Below are 26867 nucleotides of genomic sequence, written 5' to 3'. Positions count from 1 at the left end.
TTTTTTCATATACTAAGATTGTTAAGTTGATGGTTTACACGACCCCCGAATATTTTGAACACCGGACATAACTATGATTAAATACTTATTTTTTCTTTAATGCGTTTTAGAGGGCGGTCCGGACATATTACTTAATGCTGGTGCACTTGATGTTGTTTTAGAAACAATGGGAGGTTCTCCGGATAATGTTTGTAAGTTGTATCTCGTTTACTTAAACGTTCAATTATCATTTTTGCTTTATGATTAATTTAGACATAATTATAATCTATTGTAATACATTTCTCAAACGTGCGCAAAGACGATTAGACAAAATTATACGTCAAGTGCTGATATTCAAGTCATATGACCTCCTAGTCAGCCCGAACATTTAACGAACCTCATTCTGTTAAATGGTTTTTGGCATACTTATCGGTCACTTTATAACCAGTTGTATATTTACACTGATTATATCAAAGGAATCGAGCTTTCTGTAAGCTTTCTGTAAAATATGTTGTTTATACTCGTACAATTTCACTATTTATATATAATTAATTAAACTTAATTCATTTGTATATAAGGTCTACTCTATTGTATGCATTGTATTTTAGAGAACATATGAAATTTATGTTTTGTTTTATACATTTGAGCATGCATATTTCTAAACTTCGTCTTTATTGGAGAAAATTATTTTTCACGATTAATTTCTGTAAATTTAAACATGAATATGCAATGTTTATAACACAATTTACGTACAGTCACAATAAGTTAATTAATTTAAGATGTTATTTCGTGTTATACTTAATTTGATGTATATATTCAGTAATTATAAAGAAAGGGCTTATAGTGATACAGCTGTTAGCAAGCCCACCTGTTGTCCAGAAGGAGGAGACGAGAGCAACCATTGTCACGATCTTAAAATCTGCACTCACAAATTTCACAGACGTGAAGGGCGTTCAGTCAGAGGTAAGATTTATTGATAAAAAGTGTACGTATCTTTTATGTAGTCAGCAATTTGTGGTTTTATTTTCTCCTCCTTCAGATTTTATTTCTTATGTAAACGTAATTAATGCCAAATTGTTTCGCTGATTAACTTATCAAGCAAAAAGAATATACTATAATTGCATTCGTTTTTTCTTCTTCATCATTTGTAATTTGTATAACAACTGTTTGTCATATTGTCTATATTTTCTTATCGTCTGCTTTTTTATGTGACTGAACTTATCATTTTATGTAATCATAGTCGACATTTAATGTACTGTATGTGTCTGACAAGAGTTGATAGTCATCTTGACATGCATATTTTGAAATACCCACCCAGGAGAACAATGTTTTTCTTGATTGAACTAGGCATGTGTTGCACTACAATTACTAGCGGAAGTAGATGCCAACATGAGTCGAGCGTTTGTAGATGCAGACTGTCACGAATGTTTGTTCAAAATTCTAGAAGATGACAATGCAACAGGTAGACGGTTTGTCTCTTAAGAATTTTGTAATTAGAGGTTTTGATTATCCAAGTTATTTCTAATTATCTTGATATGATAAATGACTTGTTAACAAGAAGTACTTTTCTGTAATAAATGTATGACATATACCATTTTCTAAGAATATGAAGATAAGTATTTTGCAGTTAAAGACCTATCTTCAGCACTAATTAATTATCATAGATACCTTTCTAATCTTGAGTGGGGTTATAAGTAAAGATTTTTTAAACGCCAACAATATTAAATGTATATGACATATGATCGTAACATATAATTTTCCTAATACCGGATTATAGTATTATACAACATTACAATAAATAAATAATCAATGTTTAAAGGCTGAAAAACTTGTGATTATATGTATCTCTGATACAGTGCAACCTTTGCAGAATGGTCCTATGTAGGACAATTACTTTTTTCCGAAAAAGTAAGATTTCGCGCATTAATCGAAAAAACCGCTGCTCAACAACAACCCAAATCACTGTCGCTCAAATGACGTGTTGCTCTGTATAGGTTGTACTGCGCTGTAATAATTATTTTTGTGTCATAAAACATTGTCACTTACATTAGAATGATTAAAACATATAACGTTATTGTGAGATATATGTATATATTTTTCTCCTTGTATTAGTATACTCAAGTTAAGCAATAAATATCTATATTTATTGTTAGATATAACAACGAGATAAGCAATAACTTGTATATGTATTGTAAGGCATACACGAGTTAAAGTAAATGCTTATTTGTATTTTTAGGTATACACGAGTTAAGCAGTGAATGTTTATTTGTATTGAGTCAAGAACAGAATCTAAAATCTGTCATGTTGCTGTCAGCTTGTAGAAGTGGAATATTGCCGGTAATTGTTAACATTGTTTCTAGTATCTTTGCTCAGTTGTATAAACATTTGTGTATCTATTCTTTACAGTTTAAAGTACTATTCTGGTTTAGAAAGAAAAAAGAAAAAAATATGAAACTAGAGCGTTTTGTTAATTAGTTATAAAATGCAATTTATTAGATTACAAATTATTTACACTTATGTTTCTTTTTTTTAATGGAAAATCGTTTTCTTTTAACTACGTAAAAAGTAACCGTAAACTTATGTGGACTATTGTTTTTTTTTAAAGAAATTTAGGATTAATATCGTTTTTAGAACTTCACTTCATGCATGCTATAAAATGGTTTGATTGTGATTGTAAAGAATGCAGGGAAACCTTTCAGTGTTGTCATAGAGAAGAATGACTCTTGTAAAAGCACTGACTTTACTAGTTTTATTTCTGGAAGCATTTTTTTGTAATTTTGATTTCTATGATTACAGGCCACAGAGTGTCTTATAGAGCTTGGTGCAGACGTCAACATTGGAGAGGATGAAAACACGCCATTATTTCTCGCGGTTGCTGGATTGCACGAACATCTCGTGAGCTTATTGCTTAAACAAGACATTCAAGATCTCAGAACACCGCTCGTGCAAAGTTTGAAACAAAAGAGCCATACAATATCTGGACTTATACTACAGTATTTAGGCTTCGATAGAGATGGTATGATTTTAATTGTTAAAAGATTTAAACCTTTACACGATGAATTTGTCTAATACATTTGACCTGTTTGGAACATACAATTGGAAAATAAAAAAGATTTCAATATCAAGATACAGAACTTTAACTTCCAATTGTATAGAGCCTGGTCAGACTAAATATATAAGCAGACTAGCCCAGTTCTATACTGGTGGCAAAGGCTAATCAACATATGAAGGGTTAAAGGTTCACACTATGTTTTGTTTTGTTTTCACATTTCGGCAATTTGTGTTCAGAAACAAATAATAAGTGTAACACCGCCGTATGCTTTTACCGTATGCAACACAAGTATGTAGTTAATATTAAAGAACATACATGCACATTTAATAGTAGGTAGTCAAATATTAAAGGGTATTATTAAATGTAGTTATAGTGATACGCAGCCAAATACATGTATCATTAATCAAAGTGCCCGGTTCTTTAAATATAATGTTTACACTATTGCTTCTTATCATGTTAATCTTAGGTCAAATTGAATTTATTTGTATTCAAGCCAAGCTATAATCTAGTAATAATATATATGTACACGTTCTTCTGCAACATATATTTTATTTGGTGTTTATTGGAAGATAAAAGTCTGCCATGTTATAAGTTAATGATAATTGTGCAAAATTATAGACAAAAAAAAAGAGTATTAAATCTTAGTAATGAAGTTTATTAAGTTTTAGTATTTTAAAATAAAAAAATGAATAGAATAAAGCTTTTAATATACTAAATATGTATATACAGTGGATACTTTTGACGAATTATGTATGTATAGGTGGTGTCATATGCTGGAATGGTTTAGAATTAGACAGCCTCGAAGAAAAATGGATTCTTACTACACTGGCAAATCAGCTCTCCTTTGCACAGGATACAGGTAACTGAATAATTATTAACATTAACTGTCATTGCTCAATTTATAACCATATTGATATCTTAAATATAATTGTAGTCGCCCGCCGAAGACGTTGTCCGCCGGATGTACGTCCTTCAGTCGTATATCTTTGTTTCATTTAGCTTTAGGAACAATAAATAACAACAAATTTCTTTGATTCTGTTTACACTGAAACCGACGGTTAAATCTGGTTTCCTTCTTTTTTCAACAATTATTCTAAACGGAACCATTATATGTTGTTTGCTCCACAGGGGGAAGACGCTGTGATCTGACATTATCCCAGGCCCCCTCCCCCCGAAGGCCCTGCTACAACCCATTAAAAATATCAATGCAAGTTGATTTGCACAATAAAAATTCATAAAAACAATATTCTGACACGTTTCGACGATTTTCATTATACCCCTATACTATAATATTATGTTATAACAAGGGTACCGTCTTCTGTGCGCTTCCAGCGCTTTGATACTGCCCAAGTTCATATCTATCGTCGAAACTCAGCCAAAACTCAATATAATTTTAAACACATGGTCTCAATCAACGCAGCATTGATAAATGTATGTAATAACAACAGTCAATTTTGGAAATGTTGGCAACTTATTTTGATACAACTCCCGAAATTGCCGGTGACTTGAAATCTGACAAGATCTGAATCACGTAAACATTGAAATGTTCACGGCTGAATTGCATCAGAAACGCTAAGATGCGTAGAAAATTTAATTGCATCTGTTAAAACAAAATATTTAGTAAACATTACCACAAAAATACACTCCGAATATATTTCCTATCGTGGCGTAACGATCAAAGTATAACCCGATATTCCCGTCTCTCATGCCTCCATTACACAAACTTGACCCGGAAACGGTAATGCACAACTCTGTATGGTTCTCGTCCTCGCTTATACGACGGCGTACGATTTGGTACCAGTACTTTGTAAACATAAACACGTGTAAATATAGCGCCAATTTCGAAAGTTTGTCTAGAACTGTTTTCGCACATTTTCTGTCGATATAGTACAGAAATCACAAAATGTCAATAGTTTCCTGGTTAACATATTAATAAAACACTGTATTTGTACACGGGAGCTGCCAATATTTTATACACGTGTTTATGTTTACAAAGTACTGGTACCGAATCGTACGCTGTCGTATAAGCGAGGACGAGAACCATACAGAGTTGTGCATTACCGTTTCCGGGTCAAGTTTGTGTAATGGAGGCATGAGAAAAGACGGGAATATCGGATTATACTTTGATCGTTACGCCACGATAGGAAATATATTCGGAGTGTATTTTTGTGGTAATGTTTATTAAATATTTTGTTTTAACAGATGCAATTAAATTTTCTACGCATCTTAGCGTTTCTGATGCAATTCAGTCGTGAACATTTCAATGTTTACGTGAATCAGATCTTGTCAGATTTCAAGTCACCGGCAATTTCGGGAGTTGTATCAAAATAAGTTGCCAACATTTCCAAAATTGACTGTTGTTATTACATACATTTATCAATGCTGCGTTGATCGAGACCATGTTTTTAAAATTATATTGAGTTTTGGCTGAGTTTCGACGATAGATATGAACTTGGGCAGTATCAAAGCGCTGGAAGCGCACAGAAGACGGTACCCTTGTTATAACATATAGTATAGGGGTATAATGAAAATCGTCGAAACGTGTCAGAATATTGTTTTTATGAATTTTTATTGTGCAAATCAACTTGCATTGATATTTTTAATGGGTTGTAGCAGGGCCTTCGGGGGGAGGGGGCCCGGGATAATGTCAGATCACAGCGTCTTCCCCCTGTTGTTTGCTCGTTCAATTGTCATACTTTTCTTGAAACAACCTCCCCTACCCAAATATATCAGTATCATAAAAAGTAAATAACAATGTTCCTCGTCCTCGAGTCATCCCATTTTAAATATGTGTAAACAATTCATTCCATGCAGAACTCTGGTTGTCGTGGAAACGAAAACGAAACAAAGTCGGAAAAAATCCAGTTAAGAGATGGGGTCACTTCGTCTTTGTATATATTTAGAAATCATTGAAAAATCATTTTGGTTAAATTTGTTGTTCAGACTCCGATATTATATTCATTATACATGTATATGACTACGAATTTTATGGTATGGGAATAACATAATGCCATGATAATATGTGTATCTCAATGTTATATTATCGCAGAAGGACGACCTTTTACATGACACTGCTCAGCTCTGTGTGTTTGGCTTTTTATTAGGATAATATTCTGACGTACATTATAATAGCAAAGTAACTTCAATAATTTATTTTATACAGTGGGGAATATCAGTTCTACAAATTGCTTGTTTATAAAATAGAAACAGTGAAACATTTCACCTTACTTATTAGGATACACAAATGATCTTATGTACTCAATTCACCTTAAAATGACATTTTTAGGTCCCAACATGAATTAATGTATACATTCTAAAATTTTGGGTTAGAAACGTAAATATGTTGAGCCGGCAAAATCACCGAGTAATTTCAAAACAAGTCATGTGACTTGAACAACCCTGGAAGTTACAACAACAGATATTGTGGATATTGTATGATAAAAACAAGTCTGTCATTCATTTGACATGATCTTTAACGTTTCCAGAGTTCACTGTGACAACTTTTGTGAAATCGTAACGCTCTAACCTGACCCACGTGTGTCAAGTTAGGAAACCACCGTTTTATTCTTCATAAGTCCTGTGACTGCCTAGTATATTCATTTTGAGAACATTTACAAAATATTGAATGAAAGAATTCAAAACAAAAAGATAAAAAATTTCCCTGTGTCCCTTTTTTAATCTTCGTGTTTCTAATATTCTTCTCATAACGACACAATGCCTGTTGCTTTTTTTTCTTTCTTTTTTCGACACTTAAATTACCTTTTTAGAAGAAAGAGTTGGATGAAACTCCTGCATATATCTGTAAATGTGACATCTTCCTCACTTATAAAGTATATATGATATGGTATAGTTTCCCTTTGTTTATTAGAACGTGGCAGATCATATATAGAGAAGATCAAGAGCAGCGAACAAAGAAGAACAACAAGAAAACAAGGAAAATTAGCTTACTCGAAATCCGACTCTCAGCTTAAACACCCGCAAGTAAGGTTGCGACATAAAATTGTTTTTGAGACTAAGGCGAGAGAGGAAGTTGTCAACGAACAAGGTCCACCCGCAGTTCCTATGACGTCAATGGGTACGATTTTTTATAAACAAAACAAAATCAACTGTTCTACATGAATTTGGCATTTTAATAGTAAATCAAAGGTTTTCAAATTGGATAGTTAAAAAGAATGGCGATATGTCGCGCACAGGACCCAGGTTTGTACCCAAAAGATCATTTTCACACTTTTACTTCAAAAGGAAATTTTTCATAAAAATGCAATAATTTTTGTGTCCGGTCAGTTATTCTGTCATTCAATTTAGATTTTAATTTACCTTTGCATATATGTGTTGGAGTTAATGACAATATGTCGCTGGCAATAATCAGGTCGTAACCTAAAGAGTCAGAGTCACACCTGTCCTGTACGTAAAAAAATCATAATAGAGCATTGATTGGTCGTGTGCATTCAACAATTCTGTCATTCCTTGATGGGTTTAAAACAAATTTAGCATATGTTTAATTTACATGATGAGGTGCAAATAGAAAGCATGTATTCAGCTTAAAGTTTAAGGTCAGGCTTGTAAGTCATATGTCATGGTCATGTTTTGTCCGTTACTTTATTGTTCGTGGATGGATATTGAAAGAATTATGCATAACTATGTTGCTTAACAAGTCGACAATTGGACAATGAACAATATCACGGTCAGCGGTTAAAAGTTCAAGGTCAAACTTGCTTTTAAAATTCTTTTACTTAAATGATTATCATGTGGTATTTGAAATTAAATATTTGAAAAAGATAAGAATAAAATTATAGTTTAAAGGTCAATGTTAAAAATCTGGAAACAAAGAGTAAACTAAAATTTTTAAGGTAAAATTTCATAAAGTTCTTTGAGTGTCGTGTTCGGTCATCAGTTCTGTCATACATAAATGGATTTTAAAATAACTAGGCATTATACTGTAGCATATTCAGAGGACTTGCCGTTTGCAAATGATAGATCGACAGCTAAGAAGATAATTGCTATATAAAAGGAATGTACTTGCATATCAAAAGAATACATTGAAATTTGTGTCTGATCCTTTGTCATTCATTCATACATTTTTTATGATTTTGCCCACCAAGAACATAAGAAAGTGTTTAAAAATAGTTTTTTTTTAAGAACACTCTTTTTAAAGTAATCATGCCTTTGTTGTAAGTCAAAGGACACTAATCCTCTACTGGGCACTGCTTTGGTAGAGTGGGTGGGGTATTTGCTTGTTTCCAACGACAATTTTTGTTATGTCTTCAGTTATATCAAATAGAAATCCGTTTACGGAGACGATGCTATATCAAAGGTTGAATCGTTCCGTGTCCACTGATGATAATCGATTTGATGGCTCGGTCAGATCCTCAAGGCATCCGAAACTCCCAACGATCATATCTGGTGTTCCTACAGAAGATCAAGGTATTTATATTAAATTATGTAGCTAATCAAAAGGAGATTTAATTTTGTTTCTTAAGTAAGATCCGTTTGCTCTGCAGATATAATTTAATGTATACTACAGAGACTATAAGACTTACTCCAGAATTAAGAATATTTTGGCTTTTCCCAGCTAATCCGGGAGTACAAACAAACTTTTACAGTTACAACTTCGAATTAAGCGCAACAGGTTGACTTATCTATTGTGACCGATAGTGCACCGTGAAGCTATAACGGTTAAAGTATGTTTGTACCGGGGGATAAGCATGAAAAAATCCACATTTGCCGAGTTCCGGATAACATATATGTTATTTACATGATTGTATGAATCGTCACAATTAAAATTTTTCATAAATCTGCAAAAAGAACTTTTTAAAGTTTATTTTTAAGTACAAAATAGCAAGCGTTAAGATATATAATTAAATACTTATCCGATAAAACTTGATATTGCGTGTTCATTATGTTTCATCACTGGTCTATATTTTGTTTTTATTGTGTTGAAGATATTCCAGTATTTGAGGCATCCCAGACAGAGGATGAGGAATGGAGAGAATTTACATTAAGTGGTGCCAATCCTGCCTATAGCTCAAATGACCCCAGAGTTCAAACGTCTCCTACTACCAGAAAAAAATCATTTGAAAAAGGTTGTTTAGTTCTGAACTATAAAAGTAACGATAATATTTGTAATACACTTGCTATTGTATTTAAAATTCTCAAAGGCAGTGTTATGTCTACTTGAATTTCTTCTCTATATATTAATATTTCTTTTCTTGTAGCAATATTTGTATCTTAGTCTGTATCAATACATTTTAGTCTTACCACAATATAATACGAGTGACTTGTTTTGCTATCAAATTATGCAATCTTTGTTTATATTTATTTATATTTTTATATCTATTTTCTTAAGTATATTCCATTGTTTTTCCCTTCGTTCATTTTTTTTTTATATAACAAAACCCAACTTTTCCGATGTTTTTATAACTTTTTACTGTAATTGATAAGTTTTAATTTCATGCAGGTCAATGGAAACGAAAGCATCGAACATCAAGAGGATCTGCTTCTAGTGAAGAAACACCATCACCGCGATTAGGGGGTCGAAAGGTTCTAATTAAGTGTATTTTGTAAAATGAATTAATATTCAATTTTTGTATATTTATTCGTTTTGTCTTGAACTTTAAATTATTTGTAAATATAACCAGTAAACATGCGAACATTAGTTCCTTAATAGTTTTGTATATAAAAATGAACGTCAAGAAAGTAATACGAGTTTAAGAATGTTATTAAGTTTAGATCAACCAAAAGTATTTTTTTATTTTTGTCAGATGTCAGAACCAGTTCTGTCCGGTCTAGATCGTGTAACTCTTCCAAGACGCAGCAGCGAGGAACATTTATATGGTAAATTTTGTCAATGTTTGCGTATTTTACATACAGCAACCAAATAACTATCAATGCTTTGCTCCGTTATTTGGTTTCACGTGTTGTTAGCCTACTATGCGTTGTTAAACAATAGATTTGTTTAAGAATTTTGCGCAAAGTTTCGTGTCTGATTAAGAAGGATACCGGTAGTACGCTCGCTTTTGATATTGCATGCCATCATTTCACGTTTCGGAGATATTTTTCAGTATTGCTTTCGCAAAAACATTATCTAAACCATATAATTAATGATCGAAAATTTCTGCTCACATCACTTTCCACGTGTGCAACTTATCATCCGTTATAGATAAACTATTTCAATGAACTCATGTTCACAAAGCGGCCAAAAAATTTCTACATCTTTAGCCATATTAAAGGGACACACAGGCAAAATGTTCATTTCATCGTTTTGAATTTTTCATTCATACATTTGTTCAATTTGAATACACCAGGCAGTCACAGGAACAAAACTTTTCTCCTTTGAAAGAATAAAATGGTGGTTCCCTAACTTGGCCCGCGTGGGTTAGGTTAGAGTGTTAAGATTTCACAATTGTTGTCACAGTGAATTCTGGAAACCTTAAAGAACATGACAAATGAATGGCCTAGACATGTTTCAATCATATAATATTCTCAATATCTGTTATTGTAACTTCCAGGTTTTGTTCAAGTTTCATGACTTTTTTTAAAAACTACTCGATGATTATGTCGGCGCATACATTCGTTCAACTTATATATATAGATATATATCTACATGTATATTTACGCATCAAACCCAAAATATATAGAATTTATACAAAAATTCATGTTGGGACTTTAAAAATGTCATTTAGCATGATTTGAGTACATAAGATCATTTTAATATTTTTGTCATTAATTTGAGTATTCCTTTAATGTGGATAATGAATAGTGTTGCGCTACAAATGTATTTCATGGTGTTCTAAATATATCTTTTAATTAATGTTAATTTTATTGTATCTTTCAAGGCAATGCCAGGCAAAGATATTTAACCGGCAAGACGTTTTGGTCGATGTCTTTATTGATTTCAGTGGCTATTGTGTGATTTTTGAGTCCAATATAAATTTTAAAACAACTATTTTTCTAAAATTTGAGTCAGTGATATCAAACTTCATTTCAGAAAGTACCCTTGAATTCAGAACGCTGCTATATTTAGACATATCTGAGAACTTTGTACAGAATATAACATCACTAGTGTCTCAAAACCTCACCGAATGTTTGGCTAAACTACATACATTAGACCTTCGTTCTAACAAGTTATCTCAGTTACCTGAAGATTTGTGGAAGGTATGCTGTAACTTACACTAGCAAGATTGTATTATAATATTTCATACATGTACTTGACATGTATGTCAATTATAAAACTTTATACTTCAATATTGCTTGTGATAACTTGTTTTATCTTGCATTTTTTTATATTTTGTTATATTTCATTATGATTTTTTTTTGTAAATTTTGATCAAACAATCTCAAGTATAAGATTGTTATTCTTTCATTGCAGCTTATTGTGACATTAAACTTACTTGATACTGGTACAGAATTATTCATTTCGTAATATATATATAGTGATTGTAACATTAGATTTACTAAAATACCATGAAAGAGGGTTTTTGTCGTATATATAGAACTATGTTATACATTTTCTAAAAATACGAGTTATAGAGATGATTGTTTATGCCGTGTATATCGTCATTGTTTAATTAAATAAACTTTAAGACTGGTAAAGAATTATTCTTATTGTCGTATATGTATTAATTTGATATAGAAATAATACTTACCATTTCAGTATAATTCACAAACTGTTATGTTTATATGATTATAGAATTTACCACTTCTTCATCTAATGGATGCATCATATAATGAACTTGAAGAGTTTCCGGATACTTTACTACAGTGTAAAAGACTGGCACAACTACGACTTGGAGTTAACAAGGTAAACATAGTGTATTAGGAAGGTAATCTATACCATCTACATCTCTGATCTGTAAATTTATTACATTAAAACAATTAAATGTTAAATTTTGATGCAGTCGGTGCTAAGGGGTGTGAACAATGGCAGCATTAACTACTGCCGTCCATGATCAATCTCAAACCAAGCAAGCCTTTAGCAATTTATCAGAGTTATAGAGCCAGAGTAAGGCAATCAGAATAGATGGAATTTAGATAGAGAATTTCATGTAAATATGTATATTCTTATTTCATTTTTTTTACAGATTAAAGTGGTGACATTGAGGCATTTCAATACGTCCTTGAAGAGTTTAGATCTGACACGGAATCAAATCAAAGAACTTCCAGAAGGCATTGGTAATTACTTACATAACGTCCAGGACCTTTGTTTATCTCAGTAAGTATTTGTCACATTAACCATATCATGAACTACACTAAGAGCAAATATCATAACTCCGCATTTTCCCTGAAATTTTCTCTATTTTTTGCGTGATACAGCATTTGATACTATTTAAAGTGATTGAATGGCTTCTTTTAGGATGACAAATATGTCATGTAATGTCTGGAAGGAAGGGCGTTAAGATTTATGAAGGTCGTTTATGGAAGTAAAACAACATTATTAATGAAACCAACTCATGAACAAACTCTATTAGAAATATTTTATATAGAAAATGCAAATTTCAAATATTGCCAAGATGCGCTTCGATAACAGTCTGTCTTAAATGACTAATAATGTTAAAGTAAAAGAAGGTAAATGAACTAATAATGGACGCAAAATGTGTGTTTTACATTCAAAAAATATAATTACCTTAATATCCCTTTATCTCTGCAGTAATGATCTCATAGCGTTGCCGGAAAATTCCATTGGTTTACAGATGCTACAAACACTAGACCTGTCATATAATCAGATTGACTGTGTACCAGATGAGTTCCTTCTTACCTGCACAAAACTGGAAACATTAGATCTCTCATATAATCTTTTAAGTAAGTCCAATAACTGCCAGTGTGACTTTTATATGTATTGTATCAGTTTTACCGTTATTTTGGCTGTGTTTAATCTCGGCAATGGACGTTCATGTGCGGCAAGCATAACTGACGTGTCAAAGTATTTTTTTTACATTCTTAAAATTACAATCGTCTTTTTTTTTTTTTTGGTGAAAGTATTAGTGTAATAATATATCATTTAAGACGGTAGGTAAAACATAATTCATTTCACGTTATATTCATTTTCGTTTTGGAAATGAAATCTTTCTAATACACCAGTACCCTGAAATAGCATTTCAATGCGTACGGTTTATTCCATTAACGTTTATCATGACAAGGTAACGAATATTTGAACACATTTATACAACTTATATTTGCTTTATAATAATCACACTCCTATCTAATGGTAATTTGTTTAATATTACAGCACGTTTACCTGATGAGAAAAATGCAGAAAAGCTTATAAATTTAGCAAAGCTCAAAGTACGTCACAATCACCTCGTGGAAAAGGAGCCTTTCTATATACCTAGATTTATTCTTGAACTGCCAAGGTCAGTAGTGCACAAATGCTCTTTTTTTTGCACAGGTATATTATACAAGAAGTCATTTGATAATGTGTTGAATTGGGCAAAGATGCCTTTAACTCTTATATTTATTGCTACTTTAAAATGGTATATTTGCTTTTGATGACATATGTTTTAGCTTCATTTTTTGCTTTTTTGCAGTCTAAGGTCAATAGATATCAGTGAGAATCAGTTGGCAGGCTTTCCATCATTGTCAATCTGGAAAACACAAACCATGAAAGATTTTATAGCATCAAAAAATAACATAACCAAGGTGACTTTATGATATATATAATATTTAACTTACTATGTTGATTAATAATCATTGTGTGTATGAAAATGAAAACGGTAGTAAGTCAGTATAATGCCTGCTCCAAATTTTTCACTTTGATAATTCTCAAATATTAAACTTTTGAAAGTAATATTTAATATTTGTCATGCAAAATATCATAACGTATCTCCATCTTTTGTTGTAAAATTTTACTTTTTGAATATGTAATATAATGAAAAGTTTTAAAATGAACATTTTTTACAAATATGATTGTATATGGCATCTAATGCTTTGTTTATTTTCAGCTAAATCTAGAAAATCCAAAGCCATGGTCAAAGTTAGAAAAACTACACGTTTCCCACAATAAGCTCAAATTGGTAAATAAACCATTTTTTATGATAAGTTGCATATTCTACATTATTCAACATAGGTATGCAGAAGTAATATCACCATTTTCATTTTTTGCTTAAGGTGGTACTGGGGAGTGGACGGTTACTTGCACTTTCTAGTACTTCCATGAAAAAGCTCAATCAAACCCAGCCTGTAACATTTCCAGTTTTGTTGTTTTGTACATTCTTAAGGTATACTATTTATCTTTATTTTGATTTCTCCAACGAGTTTAGAGGTCAAAACTATATAAAACAACCACTAGACTTTTTACCCAGTACTGTGTTGATATTTATATATCTAAATACTAATTGTTTTTTTTTTGTTCTCAGTTACCGAAGGAAATTGGACAGTTCACGTCTCTGACGTCACTAGATTTTAGCCATAATAAAGATATCACATCACTTCCGGATGAACTCGGCAGATGCTCAAAAATATACGAGGTAATGTTTAAACATTTCGGCACAAAAACTTCAAACTCGTTTCAATTTCAAAGATATTTTAAGCCGTTATATATTGGTTAATGCAGTTCTTATAATAACTTGTAACGGTTAAGCCATTTCGCTTCATATAGTAAACATTGTTAAAAATACTGGTGTATTTAACTTTGTTATACAGATGCCAATAGATGGACTAGATTTGGATATGAGTAGAGTTATCACAGCACGGAGGGTCAAGGATATCATTAGTTACCTCCATAACAGATTAAAGAAGGTATACTTTATTTGTTGAATCTTATAACAGAATGACTTCAATCTCTTATTAACGTTTCCTGTCAATAAAGACATGGAGACAATAAATATGTGCGGCTTGCTTTCTATATGTTAAAGTTTATTATTCAGTTTAAATTAAAGTTTGATGTATGTGATTACTCATGTAGTAAATACGTTAGCAAGCTTGTTGTAGCGTTAAACAACGTTTATGTTATTGCACCAAGAAGAAGTGAGCACAATGGCCCATTCTATTTTGTACTTTTATTCATTTACTAATCGCTGTTGCATTAATAATGCTCTTCCTCATATTGTACTGTTTCTAAACTTTCCATTTCTAGAACTTCAACTGAATGTTAATTGTCAAGCAAATAAACCAATAGAATGTATATCATATAATTTTGTTTAAAATGAATTTAACCTAATGAAAATACATATCTCCGTGCAGGCACAGCGTTATTATCGTATGAAACTAATGGTTGTTGGATATGGTGGGAGAGGAAAGACAACTTTGCTTAAGACACTTATGAAAGAAAAGGTTAAAAAGAAGGAAAACAGACCAACTGTCGGTGTTGTTGTGAAGGACTGGGTGTACGTATTTATTCTAGTTACATATTTTGATGAACATCATACATTACGCAGTAATTAGTAGTAAGATGTTAAAGTTTTGTGTCCAATTATTTTCCCGACAAGTGATGCAGAAAGGAGAAAATACATGAATATCAAATTATGTTTTTCATATTGCACCATATTTTTAAAAGAGTATCAAAGGTTGCCAGCAGTTGTTGCTTGTTATATCTGCGCTGATTGTAACGATCATGATATAAATATTTGTTGTCATGGATACAGGTACACAATGTTTGACAGGCGAGTGAGTGATGATGGTATTAGACTCTTTAATGCCAGAAAAGTACATGTAACATTGAATACTTGGGATTTTGCTGGTCAAGAAGATTTCTACAGTACTCATAACTGTTATCTCTCAAATAGAGCAGTTTATTTGGTAAGCATGTCATAGATAAATCTAACATTCAGTGCAAGATATGGATCCGAACAATTAATGAATAATATATTTTCATTGAAATTTATAACCACGGCTTTAATGAACATTGCATTTTCAGCAAAATATGCGTCCATGATATTTCCTAAGTTTCTTTTGTCTTTTATTATTACACTTAAATATCTCTAATATTTTAAAAGATGTCAACAAAATTTTTAACAATTTTGTAAAAGTCTTATGAAAGAAAGTTATGCAATCTGTAAGATTCTGTCAATTATATGTATACTCAGAGTTTATTTTGCTTGAACGATATTGAATCCAAGAATTCTGCAAGAGTTTTTGTTAAATGATATATATTAGATTTTGAAGCGTAGAGATTAAGCTTGTATCGCCGGCCACTTTTTTTGGCCCTTCAGTACTAGCTCATGTTCATGTTTTTTTATGAAGCTTGACAATAGTAAATGTAATGATTTCTTCATATTAATTATGTGACAGGATGTAATATTACATTTATGATAACAATTACTATAATTATGGATTAATAGACCAATAGCACCATGAAATAAAACGTACTTGTATATATAATAATTTAACGATATATCGATTGCAGGTAGTATTTGACTTACGGAAAGGTGTTGGTGAATGTGAAAATTTGAAGTCTTGGTTAGGAAGCATTCGATCTCGAGCACCAGGTTGTCCTGTTTTTATTGTTGGCACTCATCTAGACAATCTTGATGGTAAGATTATTGGCAATGAAATCTCATTATCAACAATTGACTGCGCGTTATAAAATATCGCACATATAGAATTTCGTAAATTGTTATTCATTTTAATGATACTTGAACGTTGTGTTATTTGAAAGTTAAATTATAGCATTGCTTTGAATAAAAGCGTTATAACTTTGGATAATATCAACACGTTAAGAAATTTATTTTCCTTTCTAATGATTTATTTGTATCGTATATTCAAGCATTTATTTTATTTAATTATTGTGTTTTGTTTAATTATTTGTAGAAGGAAACAAAGAAAAAAGAATAACACAGGTTACAGATATGCTTAGGGAAATAAACATTAAACCAGGTATGATTTTTTTACGTGTTTCAAAACGTAAGTTTTGCAACCAAAAGGTGTGTTGCAATTATTGAAGAGAAAAAATACATTCATAGTTTTATCATTTAGTTGTTTTTAATGAAAAAAGTACAATTACAATTTAAAGTATGAAATAATGCTTTTAGATAAAAATTTACAATGTAAAATACTCAGGGATGTAGCTTCACTTAGGCCGTATGGACCAAGCATAAATTTGTTCATCTGTATTTTCTAACAACACCATAACAAACATGTTTACACCAAAATGCACCTACTATAATCGAAAGCAGTAGGGGTTGCATTTAACTTCCCCGGCCCCCTATGATTCGACCTTCTCAAGAGTATTGCAGATTAACTGACTTAGATTAACAGTAAATATTTTTTAATTAATGCTACTTGACATTATATATTTAGTACATTAATTGTAATTATTTTCATTCAGGTTTTCCTGACATAAACCATGTTTTCCTGGTTGATGCGTCATGCGAGAATGAAGATATGGACGACCTTCGAAAAGCCATCAAAAAAGTGGTTGACACGTAATTTATTTCATGTTATATTGTTATATAGATTTTATCAAGGCCATAGAAGCATTTCAACTATTGATCAACAGTATCAGTGAATAATGTGTGCTCGTTATAACAAGAACGCTTTCAGGTTTATAATTAAAGCAAACCTACAAACGTATATTTATAAAAATATTTCATTGTTCGTTTTAGTACTCGTAGCGTTGCATACAGTTTTGTATTTTGGAATTTATTGACAATTCAAACTAGAATAAAACAATCCCTTTTCGGGGGTCTGTTTATCGCTTGTTAAAAGATGTGTTGTCAGCACATACTTTTGCTATGATTGTAAAATGAATGTAATTTTAATGTATTTAACAGGTTTCAGATTCGTGGACAACGTGTCATGGGTGAGAAAATCCCAGCTAGTTATGTTGTAAGTATTTGCACGTTATAAAAAAGTATCTGAAAACAAAGTGTTTTAATAAAGAATAGCCCTTAACCTGTTTGAATCGAACAGGACTTAGCCTTTCCATTAGTTAAGAGCCAGGCAAGCATGAGCGTTCCTGGTCATACTGTACATCTCAGGCTCTACACTCTATTTTGCATTTTGATATTAAAAGCTTAAACATTAATTGAACTGTTTCATATTCAAATAAGGGAAAAGTTATTACATAAATATTTTAAATAATTTCAGTAGGGTAAAGAATTTAACAAAGCTTGTACTGTCAAGATAACATACAACCTAATTAAGAAATATCCCTGGAAACGTTACATTTGTCATAATTTTAATGTTCTGATATTCAGCAATTAGCAGACTTATTATCAGAGAGAGCGAAGTCAGATGAATGTAAATACCCTGTTTTACAATACAGAGAACTTCTAGAATTAGTTCATGACAAGAAACTTGATTTAGACGAGAGTGAACTTCAACAAGTAATTATTCAGCTTATGTATTTACAGCTGCTTCCGAATTAATAGCATATCAATTATGTCGGATACAAGCTTGAAGCTTATGTTTTGTAATGTTAACCATAACCAACTATAAATAAAGTTTGTCTTACTGTCTTATCAATTATGGATTTTCTTATGAGAGAGAATGGGTATTACATTATATCTCACACAAGTGTCAGTCAAATAATTATTATCCTTATAATTTAATATCACTGATTATATTCATCATTGACTTAAAAGACATTTACGGCTTTTATAAATGCTTGTCTGTTTTGTATCTTTAGCTCTTTGTAAACGTTGGAGAATTTGTCTGATTGTATATGTATATGATTTACATTTTTTGGGTTAAAATGTTATGTCTATACTGACAACCTTGTTTGTTCAGGCTGTAAAATTCCTGCACGAATCTGGTGTCTTGTTGCACTATGACGATGCGTCCCTGAGGTTGAAAGATTATTATTTCATAGATCCGGGGTGGCTATGTCAAATGATGGCTCAAATCATCACTGTGAGACAAATAAACCCTTTTATAAACACAGACGGGGTAAATTCAACTTTAACTATTCTGACTAATTTTTAATACTTGAAAAACTATCGAATCTTATTCTTAAAATCTCAAATTATTTTTATGATATTATTTCTACAGATTTTATTTTTATAACTGTTTCAAATTCCTGTTTTATTTAACAAATTTCTTATATGTATTTGCAAAAATATGTCTTCTTACTCATTTTATATTTACAATATGCAATACTTATAGTTTTGTATACAATAGCTTAATTTTTGTATAAAATACCAAATATTTTGTATACAATACTTATTGTTCTTAATACTTATAGTTGTTTTCATGCATTGATTTTTATTTCAGATTTTGAAGAAAAGAGATATAGATATATTATTTAAAGAAAAGTCCAAATCAACACGATTTCCGCAATATCTAATTCCTCAGTATATAAAACTTTTGGAAAAGTATGTTCAGCGTAACATTTTGTTGCATTTATTTAACCTTAGATTTAATATTAATTTAAAAATTGATCAATTCAACAGAAAAAAAAATTGACGAAATCGTGATAGAATCATTTAATTGATCTAAATATTTGAAGATATCAAATTTTCAGCTTGTAGGGATGTGAATATCACGTAATGTATTTATACACCGTAAATGTATCTTGTTTTAAAATGTTTATTTTAGGTTTGAGATTGCTCTTCCGCATTCTGAAACAGAATTACTTATACCTTCAAAACTTCCAAAAGCAAAGCCTGTAATTCACCCGCCTGGATTATGTGAGTTACCATATTATTTTTGTTATATCAAAGGCAAATCATATCAAAAAAATCAAAATAAACAATATTTTTTAATTATTAACTAACTATAATGAAATCTGCAGACATCACGTACGAGGTTTCGATTTATATATGTTATATAAAATGATACCTTAAATATATTGAACAAGAACGTTGGGGATGCGTGAAATATGTCTTTCTGTGGTAAGACAAATGATTCGCCTACATCTATCATAATTTTAATTCATTTTTGTTGTATTTATGATTATTTAACACAACAATGCACGTTTGTTTTCAGTAAAAATATGTAGAATTTACCGGATGCCACATGTACCTATCGGATTATGGTTCCGCTTGATTGCACGAATGATCTCCATGACAATGCATATAGGATTTCAGGTAAAATAATTTCACAATAAAGAAAATCTAATGGCTTATAGAAATCACTCCAAATGAAGTTGCTGATCAGTCCTGAGGTAGATTATTGGAGACGTGGATTATTGTAAATAATAACATTTCGATTTACCTCGTAAAGATTCGCCCTACTCAGAGGGTATGATAAGAATACATATAAACATATAGCACACTGAAAACTGCTCGATAAATTTGTTTTGAATTTTGCATGATCTAAGAATAATTATGATAATCGAAATTATTTCAGCGAAAGTGATTAGGTTTCAGCGACCACGTGTTTGAGTATTTCGCCCTTCATAACTTACATAATGTCTCTGTTTTATATAACTATAGGAACATTTTCAGATTGATACAATTAATTTGAAATTTACTTAACCCTAATCAATTATATTTTTGTTATTTAGTCCATCATGAAACTCAGTAAACCACAGAAAACTGTGTGCTGGAGAAAAGGAGTGTATATATACTGGTCAGAGGTATGCATTGATTTATATCTTCTCTTTCTTAACTGATATGATCTGAATTGGTGAATTTGTTTTCTACAATTGTAAAAATGGTCATTTGAGATTATTTTTGCAAGCCTTATTGTCAAAAATAAAAATGAACACATATGATTTTAAAAGGTTATTCGTAGGGTTTTTTCACGTAATTGCTTGGGAATGTGAATGAAATAACTTACAAATTCTGTAACACAGATATGTCAGTTTGAAAATCAAAAGCAAAAATAAAAGTTTATGTTGATTCCTAGAAACATCTTCGTGTTGCTATACTTTGTATGTTCTCGGAATTGAAATGTTATACTTTTTTCTGTATGATCGAACACTTTATTTACAGACTGAATACTTTCTACTTGATTCGTCTACTGATGAAGTTGAACAAACAGATTCCATTCATATAACAGTACCATCTTTTCACCAGGGTTCAAGGTGATAATATAGTAACATTGCACCCTTTCATATAATTCAAAATTCGGGCATTTAATTGCCCAAGACAGAGATGCATGCAATCAAATATGTATTTGTAACTGGCTAAATACAATGAAGTAACAATCATACTGAATTAATACATTTGGATAAATTTATTTTGGGCGTCCGTGACCGATTAGTTAAGGTCGTTGACATCAAACCACTTGCCACTCACCTCACGGCTTTGGGTTTTTTTTATGTCAGAAAGCTACCCAGTTAGCTTACGGAACGTCGATGGTTTTACTCAGATGCCCGTTTATGCCTGAATGAATGCACAGAGGGACACCTGAGATCTTTCTCCAGTATTAAAGCTGAAAAGTCGCCATGTGACCAATACTGTGTTGGTTCGACAAAAAACCCAACCCCTGTGTTGGTTCGACAAAAAACCCAACCCCTGTGTTGGTTCGACAAAAAACCCAACAAAAAACTTCAAATCAATCTTTACATTCAATAATTTGAAGTGTCATTGGTAAATGTATATGACACTTATTGACAACAAAAATTAGGGGAAGAATTTTGTGCAAAAGGAGTAGAAATAATTTGTAATAATGATACATTATATATGTTCTGCCTCGTAAAAGTGAATAAACAAAACACAATTACTATCAGACAGTTTAACCAGCTTTATTCAATATCTTTATACGTGTGTGTGCGTGTGGTAAAGGCTGAAAATATATAAAAAGAAAATACTAAGTACTATAGGTAAATTTCTATCAAAGTCATACATTCATCACAAATGAAGCAAAGTTCTACTTGTAATTTAGTTCATAAACCTTTACTTGCAATTCAGAAATTAACGTACTTTACTTAAGGTCAAACAATATAAACTTTATACATCTTCACTGAAAAAAGGTTCCACATGAAATTCTATATAAATTGTTACGAGAATTTAATGTACGAATCTACAAACTTATTTCACCAAATAGTAGCAAAGTACAAAACATTATATCAATGTATTAACGTAAATCATATATAGTAACAGTCTGTGAGTGGAAAAACTTTATAGACATCTACAGCCAAATCTTTTACAAAATTTACAAATGGCAGTGCCGCACCGCTTAAACACGAGAACGTATTTATTTATTTATTTATTTTATTTTAGCAACAACATAGATCACAGTTACATAATAAGATATATATATATAAATAAATATATATAAAATAACAGTTTATCCAAATTAAAATATCATTTCATATTAATAATAAATAAACAAATTTAGTTAATGACTGAGATCAGATGAGGCATTGGATAAGTGTATTTAAAAAAAGAAGCAAATAAATAAATTAATAAAATCACATTTCAGGTTAAGACTACAATAGTCAGAATTATAATCATCACAGATTATTGTTTAAAGTTACTGATAAACATGATATAAAAGAAATAAAAGAATTTCAATAAAATTTCAATACAAAGGTTTTGTTAAATAGTGATCTATGGTTACAAGGATAGCCCATTAAGCTGGTGTGCTTATTTCCAATGGGGTCCTGTTAACCAAATAGATGGAAACAAGATGAAACCAGAGAGACATTCATTCCTCAAATAAAAATAGACAATGAGATAACCTTCAAATTATTCAATCACAGTAGTTTTGCATTATCACAGAAAGAAAGGCACAGGAAAAAATAAGATAACTAAAAAACAATAAAGTTTGGCGAACCTATGTCGCCACTTAGTAATATAAAAAATCACTTTGATGTTGCGCAGCCCATATTGAAGCAAGATGGCTTTTAACAGAATTTTTATATAAAGTTGGATTTGATATACATTTTACATCATCTGGCAAACTATTCCAATCTTTAATACCATTATAGAAAAAGGTGCTATTACATGTCTTATTACAAAGAGGAATTGAAAAATTAAACTTATTTGATCTAGTGTTGTAGTTGTGTATATCAGACATCCGAACAAAATTTGTTTTCATATAAGTTGGACACTTATTATAAAAAATCTTATGCATATGATTAAGTCTCAGTTGTTTAACTCTGTTTTCAATATTTAACATGTTAACATCTGTAAAATCAGAAGGAGTTAAACTAGTTCTTGGATGGTAATCTTTTATAAACCTTATGACTTTGTTTTGAGCTACTTGCAGTTTCTTTTTCAGACTTTTATTTAAACTTTCGTACCAGGACGAACAAGAATAGTCAAAATGACATTGGATTAAAGCAGAACAAAGCAATTTTCTACAGTTAAATGATAGACATTTACTGTTTCTGTACAAAAATTTAAGTTTAGTGTTTACTTTAGATATGACTGTATTAACAATTTCTTCTCCAGACAGAAGATTTTCAATTTTCAAACCAAGATATTTGACTGTCTTAGTAGATTCAATAGTGTGACCATTACAAATAATATTAAAATTATTAATCTTTTTAAGTTTTTTCTTTGGACCAAAAATCATACATTCAGTTTTTCCTAAGTGGAGAGACAGTTTATTATCAACTAGCCAATCTGAACAAGATTCTAGAGCTTTACCTAATTTCTGTGAAATAAAATCAGGATCATGATGAGAAAAAAGTATAGTGCTGTCATCAGCATACAAAATAAGCTTACACTCAGAATCGATACTGGTGATCATATCATTTACATAGCATAAAAAGAGCAATGGACCTAAAATACTTACCTGAGGAACACCACAATTTACTATTGATGGAGAAGAAGAAAACTCTCCAATATGTACTAATTGTAACTTACTCAAACACGACTCTCACTGTAGCGTTATCGACTCATAGTATCGTCCTCAAAAACATCGTCCCAAAACCGATGATACAACACAATATATTTATGTTCACATACAAAATTGCAAGGAATCCTTTAACATAAAACCTTATAACATTGATGTTTTTTCATGGTTATCAATGTTTCAGAAAAAAAGTACACCAGCAATATTTAATTTAAAAATGTGTATGTTATATTTAGGTTATTGGGACAAATTGTTGACAGCCTTGACAATCTGATTGACGAATGGTATCCGGGTCTCACCTGCATTGATCCCATGATGGGACAGGAAGTACTGGAAATACTTGCTCCATGTAGTCACTGTAAAAGTAGGAAATAATCTTTAATGTTTCATTGTAATAATTCTTGTAAGTCAGTGTATTGAATATCGCTAATAGTAATTATAATCGATTGGTCGATACAATAATGATATATTTAATTTAAAGAACAGTCATATATTATATTATATTAAATATATTATGTTATATTTAATATTATAGTTTTAAGTAACGTATTTAAAGGAATATTTTAGCATTTTTTTATTTATTGGCAACATTGCTGCCTTTTCATTTCATTTTATTTTTTTCTAATTAAAAACACCCACAAATTTTACACTCCATATACAATACAAAACCCTCACAATTATTAGGACTATCAATTTAAGTTATTACATCTGTTTTTCAGGTAGTCCCACGATGTTTACAATTCAAAATTTGAGAGTAGTTGCTTCGAAGCAAGACAGTGTTTATTGCCCAACGCATGATGGCGATGTTGATATTACAGACATAGTAGGTTAATCATTACATAAGTAATTACATATACTGACAAGTCACTTTGTATTTCTCCTTTCTGGCCATTATCTTTGTTTAAACAGTTTCGCATCTCTCTTCGGTTGCTACGATTTATGTTCAAAGTAAGTTAGAAAATGTATTTAAAATGATTGTAACACATAAAGTCAGCACATAGACGATTGGTATTCATATAATACATCAATTTTGGTAGTCATGATATAATGATTTATCTTGCAGGCCCCTGATCTTGTTTTGGGCGACTTGGAGGAGGAATTAAAGCTTAATACCAGTCAGTTTGTATTAGAGGAGAGGTACATACGAGTATTTGTTTACACAGCAGCATTAGTTATCTTATAATTTATGAGTAAAATTTCTGAATGTAAATCTTTTGACTGCATATTTTCATGAAACATGATATTTAAAATAGGAATCATTACAAAAAATGAATTTCAACAAGTTTGCATACTATTCTTGTGAATATATCATTCTTATATTGAGGTGTATCTGTATACTTTAGTTCAGACAAGCAACTTGGAGATGGAAGCTTTGGAGATGTTTATAGAGCTATATATAAAAACAAAGTGTGTACAAAATTTCAGTTCGTCTTGATTCAATGTATGATGTTCAATTAATATTTTAACATAAAAATACTTTTTTTTAATTATACCTTTTTTGTTTGTTCGTATTTCATGTATGTGCAATGATTGCAGTATTTTGCTGTTTAATTATGATTTTTGTTTGTTATTGTAAACAAGAAAAATAAATTATAATTACTATAAATTTTCCCTTTAAGCATTCTATCTTAAATACCATCCTTAATATGAAACCCTAGAATATTATGGAGTAAAATATTATTTGAAAGAGGTACATTGCACAATACATTATGATTAAAACAAACATTATTAATGTGAAATGAGTAAACACATAAATGTTGTTATTTTACAGGAGGTGGCAGCCAAAGTGTTCAAAGAGGTGGCAGATGTCCATGCACTTACAATGCTTAGACAAGAGGTAAGCAAAACATCTCAAATATTTGCCATTTGTTGCTATTGTAACGAGTTTTTAGAGCATTATAGTAATACAATACTGACTAGAACGACTCGTCCTTGTAATTTTATTCGTAATGTCATTAATGTATTATGTTAAGCTGTACACCGAAATCCTAATGTTTTCTGTTATTCATACTTCTGTTTTCTAATCCATGTGTATTTCTTCATTTCCCTATGTGTATCAATAGTATTTAAGTGTTTAATTTGTTCTTCATATCTAAAGTTCTCAATCTTTTACCTCATACCATGCTGGTATTTTTACAAAAGGAATAATAATGCTTTTAATGTATTTAGTGAGTAAAACTTCCCATGAAACAATTTTGTTGTTCTAAATTATTATTTCAATATTTACATTTTCCCAAAACTAACTTTATCTTCACGCGCATATGTAATTAAAACTCTGAAAATATTTCAATTTCTCTCTAGGCTAAGATTTTCAATTTCTCTCTAGGCTAAGATTTCAATTTCTCTCTAGGCTACTATAATACGATGTTTGAAACATCCAAGCGTTGTTTGTATGGTTGCTGTCGGTATCCGACCTCCTGTGATTTTGTTGGAGTTGGCACCATATGGGACGCTGAAAACATTGGCAAAGAGAACATATAAGCGGGCATTATACCACAGAATAGCATTGCAGGTAGATCATAGTAATTAAAATAAATTGTTTACATATGCGGAAACTTAGTTCGAATGCACTTTTCAGTAATACATTTGTTCTCAAACTGCTGGAACCACAAATATGCTTTATGATGCAGTAAATTCACTGAATAATAACACACATTTTTGGTGAGTTTTAATTTTCTTTTTTTTTCAAAATGAGATATCTAAATGTAGAAGTATTGAGGGAGGACCATAAATGCATGTGTATCAAATTGTTACAACATCTTATTTCTTTGATTAATCGTTTATGTCTTGTTACAAAACAAAATTTATATATGTTTATACTAAAACAAACAATTTAAGGTGGCAGAGGGATTGATGTATCTGCATAGCATAATGATCATCTTTAGAGACATGAAACCAGAAAATGTTCTTGTCTTTAGTACGTCATTAGACGCTACGGTAAGATAAGTTAAAAATTGATTTAGAATCTTTTTCTTACAAACTCATCTCGAATTATTTAAGTTTAACAAATTTGTAAGGCTCATAATTGTAATACAGATCTATGTTCAGGTGCACGTACCAAATATTATCTATATTTGTGATAAACTTCCACATATTTCGAATTAATGCATACATGTTTTTTTACTGACCATAGAATTGTAATTATTAATGGCTGTAGATATTATATTTCTATTCGGTCGTCATCTGTAGATATTTTTTTAAGGTCGTCTTG

General features: G+C 30.9%; 1 protein-coding gene across 1 annotated transcript in view; it reads left to right on the top strand.

Annotated features, from left to right (window-relative positions):
• Positions 1–26867, top strand: part of LOC132756826 (leucine-rich repeat serine/threonine-protein kinase 2-like) — a 60798-nt gene that overhangs the window by 14000 nt on the left and 19931 nt on the right. Inside the window, exons 16-55 of the mRNA XM_060747967.1 lie at positions 111–191; positions 800–942; positions 1327–1441; positions 2216–2316; positions 2776–2995; positions 3792–3890; positions 6900–7106; positions 8300–8455; positions 8974–9114; positions 9489–9571; positions 9793–9865; positions 11019–11185; positions 11721–11831; positions 12112–12242; positions 12678–12829; positions 13257–13380; positions 13555–13666; positions 13969–14040; positions 14383–14493; positions 14669–14764; positions 15209–15351; positions 15610–15763; positions 16371–16497; positions 16775–16840; positions 17292–17388; positions 17737–17791; positions 18163–18291; positions 18695–18853; positions 19178–19278; positions 19502–19593; positions 19892–19992; positions 20412–20483; positions 20842–20933; positions 23893–24020; positions 24376–24479; positions 24720–24793; positions 25000–25063; positions 25428–25493; positions 26007–26168; positions 26495–26593. Of these exons, the coding sequence (XP_060603950.1) occupies positions 111–191; positions 800–942; positions 1327–1441; positions 2216–2316; positions 2776–2995; positions 3792–3890; positions 6900–7106; positions 8300–8455; positions 8974–9114; positions 9489–9571; positions 9793–9865; positions 11019–11185; positions 11721–11831; positions 12112–12242; positions 12678–12829; positions 13257–13380; positions 13555–13666; positions 13969–14040; positions 14383–14493; positions 14669–14764; positions 15209–15351; positions 15610–15763; positions 16371–16497; positions 16775–16840; positions 17292–17388; positions 17737–17791; positions 18163–18291; positions 18695–18853; positions 19178–19278; positions 19502–19593; positions 19892–19992; positions 20412–20483; positions 20842–20933; positions 23893–24020; positions 24376–24479; positions 24720–24793; positions 25000–25063; positions 25428–25493; positions 26007–26168; positions 26495–26593 (4580 nt within the window). The remainder of the gene's footprint in view (positions 1–110; positions 192–799; positions 943–1326; positions 1442–2215; positions 2317–2775; positions 2996–3791; positions 3891–6899; positions 7107–8299; positions 8456–8973; positions 9115–9488; positions 9572–9792; positions 9866–11018; positions 11186–11720; positions 11832–12111; positions 12243–12677; positions 12830–13256; positions 13381–13554; positions 13667–13968; positions 14041–14382; positions 14494–14668; positions 14765–15208; positions 15352–15609; positions 15764–16370; positions 16498–16774; positions 16841–17291; positions 17389–17736; positions 17792–18162; positions 18292–18694; positions 18854–19177; positions 19279–19501; positions 19594–19891; positions 19993–20411; positions 20484–20841; positions 20934–23892; positions 24021–24375; positions 24480–24719; positions 24794–24999; positions 25064–25427; positions 25494–26006; positions 26169–26494; positions 26594–26867) is intronic.

Source organism: Ruditapes philippinarum, unplaced genomic scaffold (genome assembly GCF_026571515.1).
Source record: "Ruditapes philippinarum isolate M1 unplaced genomic scaffold, ASM2657151v2 ctg598_1_1_1_1, whole genome shotgun sequence".
In the NCBI taxonomy this organism is placed as follows: Eukaryota; Metazoa; Mollusca; class Bivalvia; order Venerida; family Veneridae; genus Ruditapes; species Ruditapes philippinarum.
The sequence above is the reverse complement of the archived record's forward strand: the minus strand, read 5'-3'. Positions and strand labels throughout refer to the sequence as shown.